Below are 17,500 nucleotides of genomic sequence, written 5' to 3'. Positions count from 1 at the left end.
CCCCAGCTTTTAGCTGTAACCCAGAGGAATTGCACCTTGCACATCGGGCTTCAACATCCGAGCCCCCAGCAACTGCAGAAAGCTGCAGCTGAAAATCCCCGTTCTGGGGAGGCTTGCCCCTGGCCATTCCAGGTTGCTTCTATTCCAGTGGTTCATTTACAAATAAAACCAAGGCCTCCCATGCTATTTACTGGCTTTGAGCAGACAGCCTTGCTTCGTTTTAATAAAAGATAATGACAGAATACACCTCCTTAAAGGCAGGGTGTTGTCACAAGAAGACAAGGTGGCCTGGTGGCATCACAAGGGGTTAAGAAGGTGGCACCTAAACTCTGGAAGGTCAGACTCTGGGTCAAACTCTTTGGTTGCATTCCAGCAGTGGTATTCTATCGCAGCTTCTGCAGTCGCCAAACAAAATGTGATGAAAGACTTGTTGAATTGAGTTGAATCTGGAACTCGGATGGTGGGCTGCGTCACTTTAGGTGTCTGCGTGCCCGAATCCATGTGGCTTTGACTGCCAGTAGGAGTTCCTGATGTGGTAGACACTGTAATGTCCAGTGTAGCTGTGTGCCGAGAGGTTTTCGGCACGTGGTTTGGAGGGGAGGCAAACACTTGCTGTCGTGTGTCCTGGGTAGCCAGTTGGAATACTCCACTGACAGTGGTCGGCAGATTCCAAGTGGGTTCAAACCTGCAGCACAAGTTTGACCACAAAGATTCTGTGATGATTTCCACACTCTCACGCGCACGCCTGCATTTTCCTTACCCTGACAAAGTCGCAGAGATGCTGGGAGGGAGTGCAGGAACAGGAGCTGACACATTGGGTCAGTCACAGATCCCAGAGACTGTGTGAGTCAGACAGTGCCATGAGGAATACCTTGTGTAAGTGGTACCTTTCTCTACATCCTTCGTTAGGTACAAAGGCGGGAATGACACCTGTGAGCGTCGGTGACCTGCCGAACAATGAAGCTGAGAAGAAGACAATGCTGGCAGTCGTCTCCCCAAACAGCAATGGTAAGTGAAAACCTACACCGGTAACCATTGTTTCCTGCCAGAGATCTTTTGCCTCCAATTTGTCCCTCAGCTCTGAGTGAAGGACTAACATTCTTGGATGTTTTAGGGGGAGTACACCCTCTCCTTCACCCCCATTCCCATCCTCGACTCTCGCCTCGCCCCACCCATGCCAAGTCTTCCCGCAGTCTCGCTCGTAGTCTCACGCTTGCGTGCTTGCTCTTGCAAGCATTTTCTCTCACGTCCTCTTTCTCATGCTCGCTGTCTCGCTCTCTCGCCTGAGATCATGCTCGCTGTCTCGCTCTCTCGCCTGAGATCATGCTCGCTGTCTCGCTCTCTCGCCTGTGCTCGTGCTCGCTGTCTCGCGCTCTCGCCTGTGCTCGTGCTCGCTGTCTCGCGCTCTCGCCTGTGCTCGTGCTCGCTGTCTCGCGCTCCCGCCTGTGCTCATGCTCGCTGTCTCGCCTGTGCTCGCTGTCTCGCGCTCTCGCCTGTGCTCGTGCTCGCTGTCTCGCGCTCCCGCCTGTGCTCATGCTCGCTGTCTCGCCTGTGCTCATGCTCGCTGTCTCGCGCTCTCGCCTGTGCCCATGCTCGCTGTCTCGCCTGTGCTCATGCTCGCTGTCTCGCCTGTGCTCATGCTTGCTGTCTCGCTCTCTCGCCTGTGCTCATGCTCGCCGTCTCGCGCTCTCGCCTGTGCCCATGCTCGCTGTCTCGCGCTCTCGCCTGTGCTCATGCTCGCTGTCTCGCCTGTGCTCATGCTCGCTGTCTCGCTCTCTCGCCTGTGCTCATGCTCGCTGTCTCGCACTCCCGCCTGTGCTCATGCTCGCTCTCTCGCCTGTGCTCGTGCTCGCTGTCTCGCGCTCTCGCCTGTGCTCGTGCTCGCTGTCTCGCGCTCTCGCCTGTGCTCATGCTCGCTGTCTCGCCTGTGCTCATGCTCGCTGTCTCGCGCTCTCGCCTGTGCTCGTGCTCGCTGTCTCGCGCTCTCGCCTGTGCTCGTGCTCGCTGTCTCGCGCTCTCGCCTGTGCTCGTGCTCGCTGTCTCGCGCTCCCGCCTGTGCTCGTGCGCGCTGTCTCGCCTGTGCTCGCTGTCTCGCGCTCTCGCCTGTGCTCGTGCTCGCTGTCTCGCGCTCCCGCCTGTGCTCATGCTCGCTGTCTCGCCTGTGCTCATGCTCGCTGTCTCGCCTGTGCTCATGCTCGCTGTCTCGCTCTCTGGCCTGTGCTCATGCTCGCTCTCCCGCCTGTGCTCACGCTCGCTGTCTCGCGCTCTCGCCTGTGCTCACGCTCGCTGTCTCGCGCTCTCGCCTGTGCTCACGCTCGCTGTCTCGCGCTCTCGCCTGTGCTCACGCTCGCTGTCTCGCGCTCTCGCCTGTGCTCACGCTCGCTGTCTCGCGCTCTCGCCTGTGCTCACGCTCGCTGTCTCGCGCTCTCGCCTGTGCTCACGCTCGCTGTCTCGCGCTCTCGCCTGTGCTCACGCTCGCTGTCTCGCGCTCTCGCCTGTGCTCACGCTCGCTGTCTCGCGCTCTCGCCTGTGCTCACGCTCGCTGTCTCGCTCTCTGGCCTGTGCTCACGCTCACTGTCTCGCTCTCTGGCCTGTGCTCATGCTCGCTCTCTCGCCTGTGCTCACGCTCGCTGTCTCGCGCTCTCGCCTGTGCTCACGCTCGCTGTCTCGCGCTCTCGCCTGTGCTCACGCTCGCTGTCTCGCGCTCTCGCCTGTGCTCACGCTCGCTGTCTCGCGCTCTCGCCTGTGCTCACGCTCGCTGTCTCGCGCTCTCGCCTGTGCTCACGCTCGCTGTCTCGCGCTCTCGCCTGTGCTCACGCTCGCTGTCTCGCGCTCTCGCCTGTGCTCACGCTCGCTGTCTCGCGCTCTCGCCTGTGCTCACGCTCGCTGTCTCGCGCTCTCGCCTGTGCTCACGCTCGCTGTCTCGCGCTCTCTGGCCTGTGCTCACGCTCGCTGTCTCGCTCTCTGGCCTGTGCTCACGCTCGCTGTCTCGCTCTCTGGCCTGTGCTCATGCTCGCTCTCTCGCCTGTGCTCACGCTCGCTGTCTCGCGCTCCCGCCTGTGCTCGTGCTCGCTGTCTCGCTCTCTGGCCTGTGCTCATGCTCGCTGTCTCGCTCTCTGGCCTGTGCTCATGCTCGCTCTCTCACCTGTGCTCGTGCTCCCTGTCTCGCGCTCTCGCCTGTGCTCACGCTCCCTGTCTCGCGCTCTCGCCTGTGCTCACGCTCCCTGTCTCGCGCTCTCGCCTGTGCTCACGCTCCCTGTCTCGCGCCCTCGCCTGTGCTCACGCTCGCTCTCCCGCCTGTGCTCACGCTCGCTCTCCCGCCTGTGCTCGTGCTCGCTGTCTCGCACTCCCGCCTGTGCTCGTGCTCGCTGTCTCGCTCTCTCGCCTGTGCTCGTGCTCGCTGTCTCGCTCTCTCGCCTGTGCTCGTGCTCGCTGTCTCGCACTCCCGCCTGTGCTCGTGCTCGCTGTCTCGCTCTCTCGCCTGTGCTCATGCTGGCTCTCTCGCCTGTGCTCGTGCTCGCTGTCTCGCTCTCTCGCCTGTGCTCGTGCTCGCTGTCTCGCTCTCTCGCCTGTGCTCGTGCTCGCTGTCTCGCTCTCTCGCCTGTGCTCGTGCTCGCTGTCTCGCACTCCCGCCTGTGCTCGTGCTCATGCTCGCTCTCTCGCCTGTGCTCGTGCTCGCTCTCTCGCCTGTGCTCGTGCTCGCTGTCTCGCTCGCTCTCTCGCTCGTGCTCGCTGTCTCGCACTCCCGCCTGTGCTCGTGCTCGCTGTCTCGCGCTCTCGCCTGTGCTCATTCTCGCTGTCTCGTCTGTGCTCATGCTCGCTGTCTCGCCTGTGCTCGTGCTTGCTGTCTCGCTCTCTCGCCTGTGCTCATGCTCGCCGTCTCGCGCTCTCGCCTGTGCCCATGCTCGCTGTCTCGCGCTCTCGCCTGTGCTCGTGCTCGCTGTCTCGCGCTCTCGCCTGTGCTCGTGCTCGCTGTCTCGCCTGTGCTCGCTGTCTCGCGCTCTCGCCTGTGCTCGTGCTCGCTGTCTCGCGCTCTCGCCTGTGCTCGTGCTCGCTGTCTCGCCTGTGCTCGCTGTCTCGCGCTCTCGCCTGTGCTCGTGCTCGCTGTCTCGCGCTCTCGCCTGTGCTCGTGCTCGCTGTCTCGCGCTCTCGCCTGTGCTCGTGCTCGCTGTCTCCCGCTCTCGCCTGTGCTCGTGCTCGCTGTCTCGCGCTCTCGCCTGTGCTCGTGCTCGCTGTCTCGCGCTCTCGCCTGTGCTCGTGCTCGCTGTCTCGCCCTCTCGCCTGTGCTCGTGCTCGCTGTCTCGCGCTCTCGCCTGTGCTCGTGCTCGCTGTCTCGCCCTCTCGCCTGTGCTCATGCTCGCTGTCTCGCCTGTGCTCGCTGTCTCGCGCTCTCGCCTGTGCTCGTGCTCGCTGTCTCGCGCTCCCGCCTGTGCTCACGCTCGCTGTCTCGCTGTCTGGCCTGTGCTCACGCTCGCTGTCTCGGTCTCTGGCCTGTGCTCACGCTCGCTGTCTCGCGCTCTCGCCTGTGCTCACGCTCGCTGTCTCGCGCTCTCGCCTGTGCTCACGCTCGCTGTCTCGCGCTCTCGCCTGTGCTCACGCTCGCTGTCTCGCGCTCTCGCCTGTGCTCACGCTCGCTGTCTCGCGCTCTCGCCTGTGCTCACGCTCGCTGTCTCGCGCTCTCGCCTGTGCTCACGCTCGCTGTCTCGCGCTCTCGCCTGTGCTCACGCTCGCTGTCTCGCGCTCTCGCCTGTGCTCACGCTCGCTGTCTCGCGCTCTCGCCTGTGCTCACGCTCGCTGTCTCGCGCTCTCGCCTGTTCTCACGCTCGCTGTCACGCGCTCTCGCCTGTGCTCACGCTCGCTGTCTCGCGCTCTCGCCTGTGCTCACGCTCGCTGTCTCGCGCTCTCGCCTGTGCTCACGCTCGCTGTCTCGCGCTCTCGCCTGTGCTCACGCTCGCTGTCTCGCACTCCCGCCTGTGCTCACGCTCGCTGTCTCGCTCTCTGGCCTGTGCTCACGCTCGCTGTCTCGCTCTCTGGCCTGTGCTCACGCTCGCTCTCTCGCCTGTGCTCACGCTCCCTGTCTCGCGCTCTCGCCTGTGCTCACGCTCCCTGTCTCGCGCTCTCGCCTGTGCTCACGCTCCCTGTCTCGCGCTCTCGCCTGTGCTCACGCTCCCTGTCTCGCGCTCTCGCCTGTGCTCACGCTCCCTGTCTCGCGCCCTCGCCTGTGCTCACGCTCGCTCTCCCGCCTGTGCTCGTGCTCGCTGTCTCGCACTCCCGCCTGTGCTCGTGCTCGCTGTCTCGCTCTCTCGCCTGTGCTCATGCTCGCTGTCTCGCACTCCCGCCTGTGCTCGTGCTCGCTGTCTCGCTCTCTCGCCTGTGCTCATGCTGGCTCTCTCGCCTGTGCTCGTGCTCGCTGTCTCGCTCTCTCGCCTGTGCTCGTGCTCGCTGTCTCGCACTCCCGCCTGTGCTCGTGCTCGCTGTCTCGCCCTCTCGCCTATGCTCATGCTCGCTCTCTCGCCTGTGCTCGTGCTCGCTGTCTCGCTCTCGCTCGTGCTCGCTGTCTCGCACTCCCGCCTGTGCTCGTGCTCGCTGTCTCGCTCTCTGGCCTGTGCTCATGCTCGCTGTCTTGCTCTCTGGCCTGTGCTCATGCTCGCTCTCTCACCTGTGCTCGTGCTCGCTGTCTCGCGCTCTCGCCTGTGCTCACGCTCCCGCCTGTGCTCACGCTCGCTGTCTCGCGCTCCCGCCTGTGCTCACGCTTGCTGTCTCGCGCTCCCGCCTGTGCTCATGCTCACTGTCTCGCCTGTGCTCATGCTCGCTGTCTCGCCTGTGCTCATGCTCTCTCTCCCGCCTGTGCTCATGCTCTCTGTCTCGCACTCCCGCCTGTGCTCATGCTCGCTGTCTCGCTCTCTCGCCTGTGCCCATGCTCGCTGTCTCACTCTCTCGCCTGTGCTCATGCTCGCTGTCTCGCCTGTGCTCGTGCTCGCTGTCTCGCGCTCTCGCCTGTGCTCGTGCTCGCTGTCTCGCTCTCTCGCCTGTGCTCGTGCTCGCTGTCTCGCACTCCCGCCTGTGCTCGTGCTCGCTGTCTCGCCCTCTCGCCTGTGCTCATGCTCGCTCTCTCGCCTGTGCTCATGCTCGCTCTCTCGCCTGTGCTCGTGCTCGCTGTCTCGCTCTCTCGCTCGTGCTCGCTGTCTCGCACTCCCGCCTGTGCTCGTGCTCGCTGTCTCGCACTCCCGCCTGTGCTCGTGCTCGCTGTCTCGCTCTCTGGCCTGTGCTCATGCTCGCTGTCTTGCTCTCTGGCCTGTGCTCATGCTCGCTCTCTCACCTGTGCTCGTGCTCGCTGTCTCGCGCTCTCGCCTGTGCTCACGCTCCCGCCTGTGCTCACGCTTGCTGTCTCGCGCTCCCGCCTGTGCTCACGCTTGCTGTCTCGCGCTCCCGCCTGTGCTCATGCTCACTGTCTCGCCTGTGCTCATGCTCGCTGTCTCGCCTGTGCTCATGCTCTCTGTCTCGCACTCCCGCCTGTGCCCATGCTCGCTGTCTCGCTCTCTCGCCTGTGCCCATGCTCGCTGTCTCGCTCTCTCGCCTGTGCTCATGCTGGCTCTCTCGCCTGTGCTCGTGCTCGCTGTCTCGCTTACTCGCCTGTGCTCGTGCTCGCTTTCTCGCTCTCTCGCCTGTGCTCGTGCTCGCTGTCTCGCTCTCTCGCCTGTGCTCGTGCTCGCTGTCTCGCTTTCTCGCCTGTGCTCGTGCTCGCTGTCTCGCCCTCTCGCCTGTGCTCGTGCTCGCTGTCTCGCCCTCTCGCCTGTGCTCGTGCTCGCTGTCTCGCCCTCTCGCCTGTGCTCGTGCTCGCTGTCTCGCCCTCTCGCCGGTGCTCGTGCTCGCTGTCTCGCCCTCTCGCCTGTGCTCGTGCTCGCTGTCTCGCCCTCTCGCCTGTGCTCGTGCTCGCTGTCTCGCGCTCTCGCCTGTGCTCGTGCTCGCTGTCTCGCGCTCCCGCCTGTGCTCATGCTCGCTGTCTCGCCTGTGCTCGCTGTCTCGCGCTCTCGCCTGTGCTCGTGCTCGCTGTCTCGCGCTCCCGCCTGTGCTCATGCTCGCTGTCTCGCCTGTGCTCATGCTCGCTGTCTCGCTCTCTGGCCTGTGCTCACGCTCGCTGTCTCGCTCTCTGGCCTGTGCTCACGCTCGCTGTCTCGCGCTCTCGCCTGTGCTCACGCTCCCTGTCTCGCGCTCTCGCCTGTGCTCACACTCCCTGTCTCGCGCTCTCGCCTGTGCTCACGCTCCCTGTCTCGCGCCCTCGCCTGTGCTCACGCTCGCTCTCCCGCCTGTGCTCACGCTCGCTGTCTCGCGCTCTCGCCTGTGCTCACGCTCGCTGTCTCGCGCTCTCGCCTGTGCTCACGCTCGCTGTCTCGCGCTCTCGCCTGTGCTCACGCTCGCTGTCTCGCGCTCTCGCCTGTGCTCACGCTCGCTGTCTCGCGCTCTCGCCTGTGCTCACGCTCGCTGTCTCGCGCTCTCGCCTGTGCTCACGCTCGCTGTCTCGCGCTCTCGCCTGTGCTCACGCTCGCTGTCTCGCGCTCTCGCCTGTGCTCACGCTCGCTGTCTCGCGCTCTCGCCTGTGCTCACGCTCGCTGTCTCGCGCTCTCGCCTGTGCTCACGCTCGCTGTCTCGCGCTCTCGCCTGTGCTCACGCTCGCTGTCTCGCGCTCTCGCCTGTGCTCACGCTCGCTGTCTCGCGCTCTCGCCTGTGCTCACGCTCGCTGTCTCGCGCTCTCGCCTGTGCTCACGCTCGCTGTCTCGCGCTCTCGCCTGTGCTCACGCTCGCTGTCTCGCGCTCTCGCCTGTGCTCACGCTCGCTGTCTCGCGCTCTCGCCTGTGCTCACGCTCGCTGTCTCGCGCTCTCGCCTGTGCTCACGCTCGCTGTCTCGCGCTCTCGCCTGTGCTCACGCTCGCTGTCTCGCGCTCTCGCCTGTGCTCACGCTCGCTGTCTCGCGCTCTCGCCTGTGCTCACGCTCGCTGTCTCGCGCTCTCGCCTGTGCTCACGCTCGCTGTCTCGCGCTCTCGCCTGTGCTCACGCTCGCTGTCTCGCGCTCTCGCCTGTGCTCACGCTCGCTGTCTCGCGCTCACGCCTGTGCTCACGCTCGCTGTCTCGCTCTCTCGCCTGTGCTCACGCTCGCTGTCTCGCTCTCTCGCCTGTGCTCACGCTCGCTGTCTCGCACTCCCGCCTGTGCTCACGCTCGCTGTCTCGCTCTCTCGCCTGTGCTCACGCTCGCTGTCTCGCTCTCTGGCCTGTGCTCATGCTCGCTCTCTGGCCTGTGCTCATGCTCGCTCTCTGGCCTGTGCTCATGCTCGCTCTCTGGCCTGTGCTCATGCTCGCTCTCTGGCCTGTGCTCATGCTCGCTCTCTGGCCTGTGCTCATGCTCGCTCTCTGGCCTGTGCTCATGCTCGCTCTCTGGCCTGTGCTCATGCTCGCTCTCTGGCCTGTGCTCATGCTCGCTCTCTGGCCTGTGCTCATGCTCGCTCTCTGGCCTGTGCTCATGCTCGCTCTCTGGCCTGTGCTCATGCTCGCTCTCTGGCCTGTGCTCGTGCTCGCTGTCTCGCGCTCCCGCCTGTGCTCGTGCTCGCTGTCTCGCTCTCTGGCCTGTGCTCATGCTCGCTCTCTGGCCTGTGCTCATGCTCGCTCTCTGGCCTGTGCTCATGCTCGCTCTCTGGCCTGTGCTCATGCTCGCTCTCTGGCCTGTGCTCATGCTCGCTCTCTGGCCTGTGCTCATGCTCGCTCTCTGGCCTGTGCTCATGCTCGCTCTCTGGCCTGTGCTCATGCTCGCTCTCTGGCCTGTGCTCACGCTCGCTGTCTCGCGCTCCCGCCTGTGCTCGTGCTCGCTGTCTCGCTCTCTGGCCTGTGCTCATGCTCGCTGTCTCGCTCTCTGGCCTGTGCTCATGCTCGCTCTCTCACCTGTGCTCGTGCTCGCTGTCTCGCGCTCTCGCCTGTGCTCGTGCTCGCTGTCTCGCGCTCTCGCCTGTGCTCACGCTCCCTGTCTCGCGCTCTCGCCTGTGCTCACGCTCCCTGTTTCGCGCTCTCGCCTGTGCTCACGCTCCCTGTCTCGCGCCCTCGCCTGTGCTCACGCTCGCTCTCCCGCCTGTGCTCACGCTCCCTGTCTCGCGCTCTCGCCTGTGCTCACGCTCGCTGTCTCGCGCTCTCGCCTGTGCTCACGCTCGCTGTCTCGCGCTCTCGCCTGTGCTCACGCTCGCTGTCTCGCCTGTGCTCACGCTCGCTGTCTCGCCTGTGCTCACGCTCGCTGTCTCGCCTGTGCTCACGCTCGCTGTCTCGCCTGTGCTCACGCTCGCTGTCTCGCCTGTGCTCACGCTCGCTGTCTCGCCTGTGCTCACGCTCGCTGTCTCGCCTGTGCTCACGCTCGCTGTCTCGCCTGTGCCCACGCTCGCTGTCTCGCTCTCTCGCCTGTGCCCACGCTCGCTGTCTCACTCTCTCGCCTGTGCTCACGCTCGCTGTCTCGCCTGTGCTCACGCTCGCTGTCTCGCCTGTGCTCACGCTCGCTGTCTCGCCTGTGCTCACGCTCGCTGTCTCGCCTGTGCTCACGCTCGCTGTCACGCCTGTGCTCACGCTCGCTGTCTCGCCTGTGCTCACGCTCGCTGTCTCGCCTGTGCTCACGCTCGCTGTCTCGCCTGTGCTCACGCTCGCTGTCTCGCCTGTGCTCACGCTCGCTGTCTCGCCTGTGCTCACGCTCGCTGTCTCGCCTGTGCTCACGCTCGCTGTCTCGCCTGTGCTCACACTCACTGTCTTGCGCTCCCGCCTGTGCTCACGCTCGCGCTCCCGCCTGTGCTCACGCTCGCGCTCCCGCCTGTGCTCACGCTCGCGCTCCCGCCTGTGCTCACGCTCGCTGTCTCGCCTGTGCTCACGCTCGCTGTCTCGCCTGTGCTCACGCTCGCTGTCTCGCCTGTGCTCACGCTCGCTGTCTCCTCTGTGCTCACGCTCGCTGTCTCGCCTGTGCTCACGCTCGCTGTCTCGCCTGTGCTCACGCTCGCTGTCTCGCCGTGCTCACGCTCGCTGTCTCGCCCTCTCGCCTGTGCTCACGCTCGCTCTCTCGCTCTCCCGCTCTCCCGCCTGTGCTCGTGCTCGCTGTCTCGCCTGTGCTCGTGCTCGCTGTCTCGCCTGTGCTCGTGCTCGCTCTCTCGCCTGTGCTCGTGCTCGCTGTCTCGCCTGTGCTCGTGCTCGCTCTCTCGCCTGTGCTCACGCTCGCTTTTTCACGCTATCTCTCCGGTTCTCTTGCTCGCTGTCCCGCTCCCTCCCTGCACGCTTGCTCATTTGTGTTCTCGCTCGCTGTCTTGCTCTCACGCACTCTCTTGCTTGCTTTCTTGAGCTCTCTGTCTATGCACATGCTTTCTCTTCTCTCCCTCTCTCTGTGTCTCCCTGTTGTGTTCTCTTGCTCTCTGGCAGTCTCGCTCGCTGACTGGCGCGCTCGCTCTCTCTCACTCTGGCATGCTTGCTTGTGTTTTCCCTCTCTTTCTAGCACCCTCTCTCTGTGCGCGCTGTCTCTCTCACGCGCTGTCTCTCTTTCTTGCATGCTCTCTGTCCCTCTCATGCTATCTTTCTCTGTGCATGCTGACTCACAAGTGCATTTGATTTCTCACGCTCGCTGTCTGCCACACTTGCTTTCTCTCGGGCTTTCGCTCAGTCACACACTTGCTCTCTTGCTCACTTTCTCATGCTCTCTCTGTATACTCTCTCTGTATGCTCTCTTGTTCTCTTGCTCACTGTCTCTCTGTGGGCTCGCTCACTTGCATTCCTGTTCTCTTGCTCTCACACTTGCTTTCTTGCGCTCTGTCCTCGTACCCGCTCTGTCCGCATGTGCACGCATGGGCTCTCGCTCTCTGCTCTCGCTCTGGCTTCCTGCTCTCCGCTCTGGCTCCCGGCTCTGGCTCCCGGCTCTGGCTCGCCGCTCTCGCGCTGCCTCTGGCTCTCGCTGTCCGTCCTCGCGCTAGCGTTCACTCTTTGCTGATTCTCTCACACTGTCGCTCGCGCTGGCTTTTTGCTGGCTCCCTCGCACTCTCCCACTCTGTCCCTCGCCCCCCCCCCGCGCTCTGCTCTCCCCCCCCCCCCCCCCCCCCCCCCCCCCAGCTGTCTCTCTATTACGCGCTCGCGCTCTCACTCCCTGTTTTGCGTGCTCGATAACTCTCTTGCACTTGTAGGCACTCGGTCTCTCTCGCTCTGTGCTTCCCACCTCGCTGCTGCTCTTACCCCCATCTCTCGTTCCCTCATGTGTGCTCTGTCTCTCTCTCCCAGTGCTTGCTGGCCACCCTTCTGCACCGTCACTGGCTTTTGTTTGTGAAAACCCATCTGGTTCACTAATGTACTCCAGGGAAGGAAATCTGCTGCCCTAACCTGACTCGCATGTGACCCGTGACAACTCTTAATTGTCTTCTGGGCAGCGAGGGCTGGGTGTTAACTGCTGGACCAGCGAGTGATACCCGCGTCCCATCGCTGAATGTCAATCCGAGTGCTGCTACAGATTGCTGTCCAATTGGGAATCAGCTGAGGTCTGCCTTCAACTGAACTGAGGATATGTGATGACGTGACGTTGGGCCTGCCCTCTGTTGACCGTTGTTCTCCCTCCCTTTTCAGCTGGTGGTGCCCCTGTGATGAACTCGAGCGGTCAGCCTCTGATTGTAGCCCAGAACCCTCCTAGCCTCGGCTCCCAGATGGCTGTGCCGCCAATGTACCCGTCCACTGCCATGCAGGTTTTGCAGGATTCGAAGACCGGGGCGACCAGCAGTGTCTCAGGGCAGCCCATCTTCATCACCACACAAGTAAGAGAAAAGGCACTTCCTCCTCGCTGTTGTGAACGGGGTTAGACACAGATTAAAGCTCTCTCTATATGCTCCCCCATGAAACACTCCCAGGTCAGGGACAGAGTAAAGCTCCCTCCAAGACTTGAGGAAGCCTGCTCCCAATTTACCCTGCTTTCTCTTTTATGAACTTGAACGGGAAGAGTACGATCAGGGATCAGCCTGGCACCTCCGCCTTAGTTTGCCATTCAAACACATCACGACTGACTTTCTATTCCCCTATTCCTTGTTTGGGGAAGGAGGGAGGGAAGGAGTGGGAGGGAGGTATTCCCCCCGCCCCCCCTCAACACACACAAAAAAAACCTATTGATCTCTGCCCTGTGTGGAGTCGGTGATCAACCGTGTCTGTCTGACATGAACAAATCCCACCTGAGGGAAGCCACTTTGCTTCAGCTCAGTCCAAAATGGCCGACCTGCTGTCTTGAGACCGTGCCGTAGAGTTGCAGTCTCTTGGCATTGGCTCTGCCAAAGCCATCTCCGAATCCTCCTTGTTTCAGTGTGATCAGCTGTCCTTTGTTTAAACGTTGTGGGATCTGGGCACAGGGCATTCTGTATCATTGCACGGAGCCTGCTCCTAGTGAACGTTAGTGTACACTCGCCATTCCAACTCTAACCTTTCTTGGGTTAAACTTTCACTGTTCTCATCCCTGGCTTGAAATGGGACAACCCTTGTTATTTAATTAAAAGTTATGTGTATACGTGATTGATTTATATTAATACACTTATTAATATTTTGCAAATTGGCATTTCTTTGCTTTTTTTTTCCCTCCCCCTCCACTGTTTCCTCAGGGTTTCACCATGAAGGATCTGAGGTCTGTACAGAATCCAGTTGGGATTGTGCTGAATGTCCAGGGTGGTCAGGGAGCTGTCCCGTACCAGACTAAACCTCTGACTTTAGTGCCAGGTACGTGGAACAATGAGCCAGGTAGGTTCACAGGGCAAAAGTCACACTTTGTGCTCACTGTTTAAACCAAGCAGCTGTCAGTGTTGAAGCATAAGCATCCGGGGTTTCTGCCTCATGATGGGGAGCTTAACTGGGCACGTGGGGATGCAATGTAGCACCCGTGCTTTGCAGATTTCACGGTCATCAGAATGGGAGAGCCTTGGGAATGGGCGTCCTCGCTCTCGTGGGCAGTAGGCCGTGCTCAACCTTCCCTTGTAACCACTCTCATTGGCACTGGCACTCTGTTTAAATTCTATCCCTGGTCTGCATGACAATCAACAAACGTTTCCCACTCTGTTCGCTGCAAGGTGGAGCACACATTTGGAGGAGTGTGTGTTTGGATCTCGTCTCTCTGTCTCGCTCACTCGCTCTCATTATCAGTGTCATGCTTCTTGTACTGTATTGCGCGCGCTCTCTCTCTTTTCCCCCGCCCCCCTTCTCTCTCTCTCTCTCTCTCTCTCTCTCTCTCCCTCCCTCCCCCTTCTCTCTCTCCCTCCCTCCCCCTTCTCTCTCTCCCTCCCTCCCCCTTCTCTCTCTCCCTCCCTCCTTCCCCTTCTTTCCCTCCCTCCCTCCTTCCCCTTCTCTCCCTCCTTTCCCTTCTCTTCCTCCCTCCCTTCCCCCCTTCTCTCCATCTCTCTCTCTCTCTCCCCCTTCCCTTTCTCCCTGTCCCTCCCTCCCTTCTCTCCCTTGCCTGCGCCCCCTTGCTTGCTCGCTGTCACACCCTGCCCAATCTCTTGTTCCCCTCTCTCTCATCTCTCTTGTTCACTCTCATGCACCCTCTCTCCCCCGCCCACCTCGCTCACTCTCATGTCCCGAGTTCTTGCTCGCTGCTGCACCCGCCTCTCTCTCTGTCTCGCTTGCGCACCCCCTCTTCTTGGCGCCTGTCACCCCCTGTTTCCACATGCGCGTCCCTGCACCCGCCTCTCTCTCTGTCTCGCTTGCGCACCTCCTCTTCTTGGCGCCTGTCACCCCCTGTTTCCACATGCACGTCCCTGCACCCGCCTCTCTCTCTGTCTCGCTTGCGCACCTCCTCTCCTTGGCGCCTGTCACCCCCTGTTTCCACATGCACGTCCCTGCACCCGCCTCTCTCTCTGTCTCGCTTGCGCACCTCCTCTTCTTGGCGCCTGTCACCCCCTGTTTCCACATGCGCGTCCCTGCACCCGCCTCTCTCTCTGTCTCGCTTGCGCACCTCCTCTCCTTGGCGCCTGTCACCCCCTGTTTCCACATGCACGTCCCTGCACCCGCCTCTCTCTCTGTCTCGCTTGCGCACCCCTTCTCCTTGGCGCCTGCCACCCCCTGTTTCCACATGCACGTCCCTGCACCTGGGCTCTCTGAACATCTTTCCCCGTCTCTCGCTTGCTTGCTCTTTTGAAGGTGTCACGCCAGGTGAACTGCCTATCACTGGTCCAGTCGACGCCTGGACCCTGGAGTAGCGGTGGGTGGGTAGGATAAGAGGAGAGCTCTTTAGGAGGGAATGTTTGTTCTGCAATGGGCTTTCAAGAAAGAAAGTTCAGCACACCTTGGCGTGTGCCGTGTTAGCTTGGCGCGTGCCGTGTTGAGAAGAGCAGCAGAGCCCTGTGCAGCTCGGTGAGCTGCTGTTGTCGCACTCGCTGGGTGTGCTGGACACTGCTGTTTTGCTCTCTTTGGGACTCTGGAGAGCTGCTCATTACCAACACCTCGGATTGTCCGTCCAGGCGTGGCCCAACCACGGTACGGTACAGCAGCTGTGCTGACCTGCCATCGGGGATTGTGCAGCCAAGGTCCGCGCGTGCCCATCGGTGTGCTGAAACATTCACTCTCCCTAATTTCTCCTGCTGCTGCCACCCACCAACCTCGGTGGGGAGAGAGAGCACGGGGCTCTGAACTAGCCACCCAGATTCCGAATGCTGCTGCTGCTGCTGCCGGTGCCTGGCCAAAGGAGCAGCCCATCATTGAAGACAGCCCTCACTGGCTCCCAAAGATACCTCTTAATCTGTTCCCTCCCTTTCCACCCCCGACCCCCATATCCTGCTTTCACCAGCCTCGCCCTATGGCACTGCGCTTCTTGGAGTGAGTGGCTGATGTTCCCAAGACTTGTTTGGTGCTGGGGACCGTGCCCATCGCGGTTGGCGCACACACTGCCCCCAGGGCACTCAGAAACAGGGAAAATAGGTGCATGCGGAGGACATTCGTCTCTTTGAGCCTGCACCACTGTTCAATCTGATCACCCAGTTTCAATCTCCCGTTCCTGCTGCCTCTCCATACCCCTTGGTCCTTCCTGGTAGCAGGGGTGAGGAGCCAGATTCAAGAATGTATTTGACAAGAAAGAGATGTACAAGATGATCGGAGGATTAGATAGGGGTGGACAGTGAAAGTCCTTTTCCTAGGATGTGACAGCGTGTACGAGGGGGCGTAACTACAAATTGAGGGGTGATCGATTTAAGGCAGATGTCAGAGACAGAGTGGTGCAGACGTGGAATGCACTACCTGCTAATGTAGGTAACTCAGCCACGTTAGGGAGATTTAGACAATCCTTGGATTATTTTGGGATAGTGTAGGGGGAATGAGCTGAGAATAGTTCAGGTCGGTGCAACATCGAGGGCCGAAGGGCCTGTTCTGTGCTGTATTGTTCTGTGTTTAGGTAAAGGGGCAGTACAGAGAGATCTGGGTGTTCTTGTACACCAGTCAATGAAGGCAAGCATGCAGGTACAGCAGGCAGTGAAGAAGGCTAATAGCATGCTGGCCTTCATAACAAGAGGGATTGAGTATAGAAGCAAAGAGGTGCTTCTGCAGCTGTACAGGGCCCTGGTGAGACCACACCTGGAGTACTGTGTGCAGTTCTAGTCTCCAAATTTGAAGAAAGACATTCTGGCTATTGAGGGAGTGCAGCGTAGGTTTCCAAGGTCATTTCCTGGAATGGCGGGATTACCTTAAAGACTGGAGCGACTGGGCTTGTATACCCTTGAGTTTAGAAGACTGAGAGGGGATCTGATTGAGACATATAAGATTATGAAAGGATTGGACACTCTGGAAGCAGGAAACATGTTTCCGCTGATGGGCGAGTGCCAAACCAGAGGACACAGGTTAAAAATACGGGGTAGACCATTTAGGACAGAGATGAGGAGAAACGTCTTCACCCAGAGAGTGGTGGCTGTGTGGAATGCTCTGCCCCAGAGGGCAGTGGAGGCCCAGTCTCTGGATTCATTTAAGAAAGAGTTGGATAGAGCTCTCAAAGATAGTGGAATCAAGGGTTATGGGGATACGGCAGGGAGCGGATACTGATTAAGGATGATCAGCCGTGATCATATTGAATGGTGGTGCAGGCTCGAAGGGCAGAATGGCCGCCTCCTGCACCTATTGTCTATTGTCTATCTATTGTGTTCTATGTTCTAAAGGTAGATCCGAGGAAGTGGCCCTCCCTTGTGGATCAGGGTTCTTAAAAACCCAGGCAGTTTATCATACCAAGCACAAGGGCCCTTTTAATTGCACATGTGAGCAAGGAAGCAAAAGGGAATTAAATACAACAGTGGCACCTCTAGTTCTGTCCCCCATTAGGCACAGTAAGCAGAGTGTAGAACTAACTATCCAATATCCCTTACTGTGATGGTCAGACTGTATCAAATACAATAGCCAATTTAGGATGCATGTGAAGAACTGCAGAGGAATTCGGTCTCTGAGAGCCAAGAGTGCAGTCAGTGTGAGGGAGGGAGCTATCGCAGAGGTTACGTCCAGCTCCCTCTTGAATATATTTAACGGACTGACCCCAGCAGCTTCCTGTGGGAGGGAATTCCACAGGTTCATAACTCTCAAGTGAAGAAATTCTTCATCTCAGTCCTTTGGCCCCTTCCTGTTAGATTGTGAACCCCACCCCCACCCCAACATGGGCAACGTTTGTCCGGAGTTTTGCACATTTCTGTGAGAGATTCCACCCCCACCACTCTTCTAACTCCCAGTGAGTACAAGCCCAGTCCATCCACTCTGTCTTCTTATGTCAGTCATAGAGACGTACGGCATGGAATCCTTCGGTCCAACCCGTCCATGCTGACCCAGATATCCTAACCCACTCCGCTCCCACCTGCCAGCACCCGGCCCATATCCCTCCAAACCCTTCCTATTCATATCCCCATCCAGATGCCTCTTAAATGTTGCAATAGTACCAGTCTCCACCACTTCCTCTGGCAGCTCATTCCATACACGTACCACCCTCTGTGTGAAAATGTTGCCCCTTGGGTCTCTTCTCTCTTTCCCCTCTCACCCTAAACCTATGCCCCTCTAGTTCTGGACTCCCCCACCCCAGGGAAAAGACCTTGTCTATTTACCCTATCCATACCCCCCATGATTTTATAAACCTCTAGAAGGTCCCCCCCTCAGCCTCTGACGCTCCAGGGAAAACAGCCCCAGCCTGTTCAGCCTCTCCCTGTAGCTCAAACCCTCCAACCCTGGCAACATCCTTGTAAATCTTCTCTGAACCCTTTCATGTTTCGCAACATCTTTCCGACAGGAAGGAGACCAGAATTGCACACCATATTCCAACAGTGGCCTAACCAATGTCCTTTACAGCCGCAGTGTGACCTCCCAACTCCTGTACTCAATACGTGGGAATCAGTCTGGTGAACCTTTGCTGGACTTGCTGCATTTTGGGAAAGCAAATCTTAGCAGGACATATACACTTAATGGTAAGGTCGTGGGAGTGTTGCTGAACAAAGAGACCTTGCAGTGCGGGTTCATAGCTCCTTGA

The 17,500-nt window shown here is 60.1% G+C and overlaps 1 protein-coding gene across 6 annotated transcripts in view; it reads left to right on the top strand.

The window, feature by feature from the left end:
- pogzb (pogo transposable element derived with ZNF domain b) overlaps window positions 1-17,500 on the top strand; it is a 63,967-nt gene that overhangs the window by 17,409 nt on the left and 29,058 nt on the right. For 4 of the 6 annotated variants that reach the window (XM_060820711.1, XM_060820710.1, XM_060820708.1 and 1 more), the window contains exons 3-5: window positions 910-1,008; window positions 11,617-11,801; window positions 12,630-12,765. In XM_060820711.1, the coding sequence (XP_060676694.1) occupies window positions 910-1,008; window positions 11,617-11,801; window positions 12,630-12,765 (420 nt within the window). The remainder of the gene's footprint in view (window positions 1-909; window positions 1,009-11,616; window positions 11,802-12,629; window positions 12,766-17,500) is intronic. The other 2 variants (XM_060820713.1, XM_060820712.1) reach the window with 1 other exon arrangement.

This window comes from Hemiscyllium ocellatum, chromosome 50, assembly GCF_020745735.1.
Source record: "Hemiscyllium ocellatum isolate sHemOce1 chromosome 50, sHemOce1.pat.X.cur, whole genome shotgun sequence".
Lineage (NCBI taxonomy): Eukaryota > Metazoa > Chordata > Chondrichthyes > Orectolobiformes > Hemiscylliidae > Hemiscyllium > Hemiscyllium ocellatum.
Note: the sequence above shows the minus strand (reverse complement) of the source record. Positions and strands in the feature narration are given on the sequence as shown.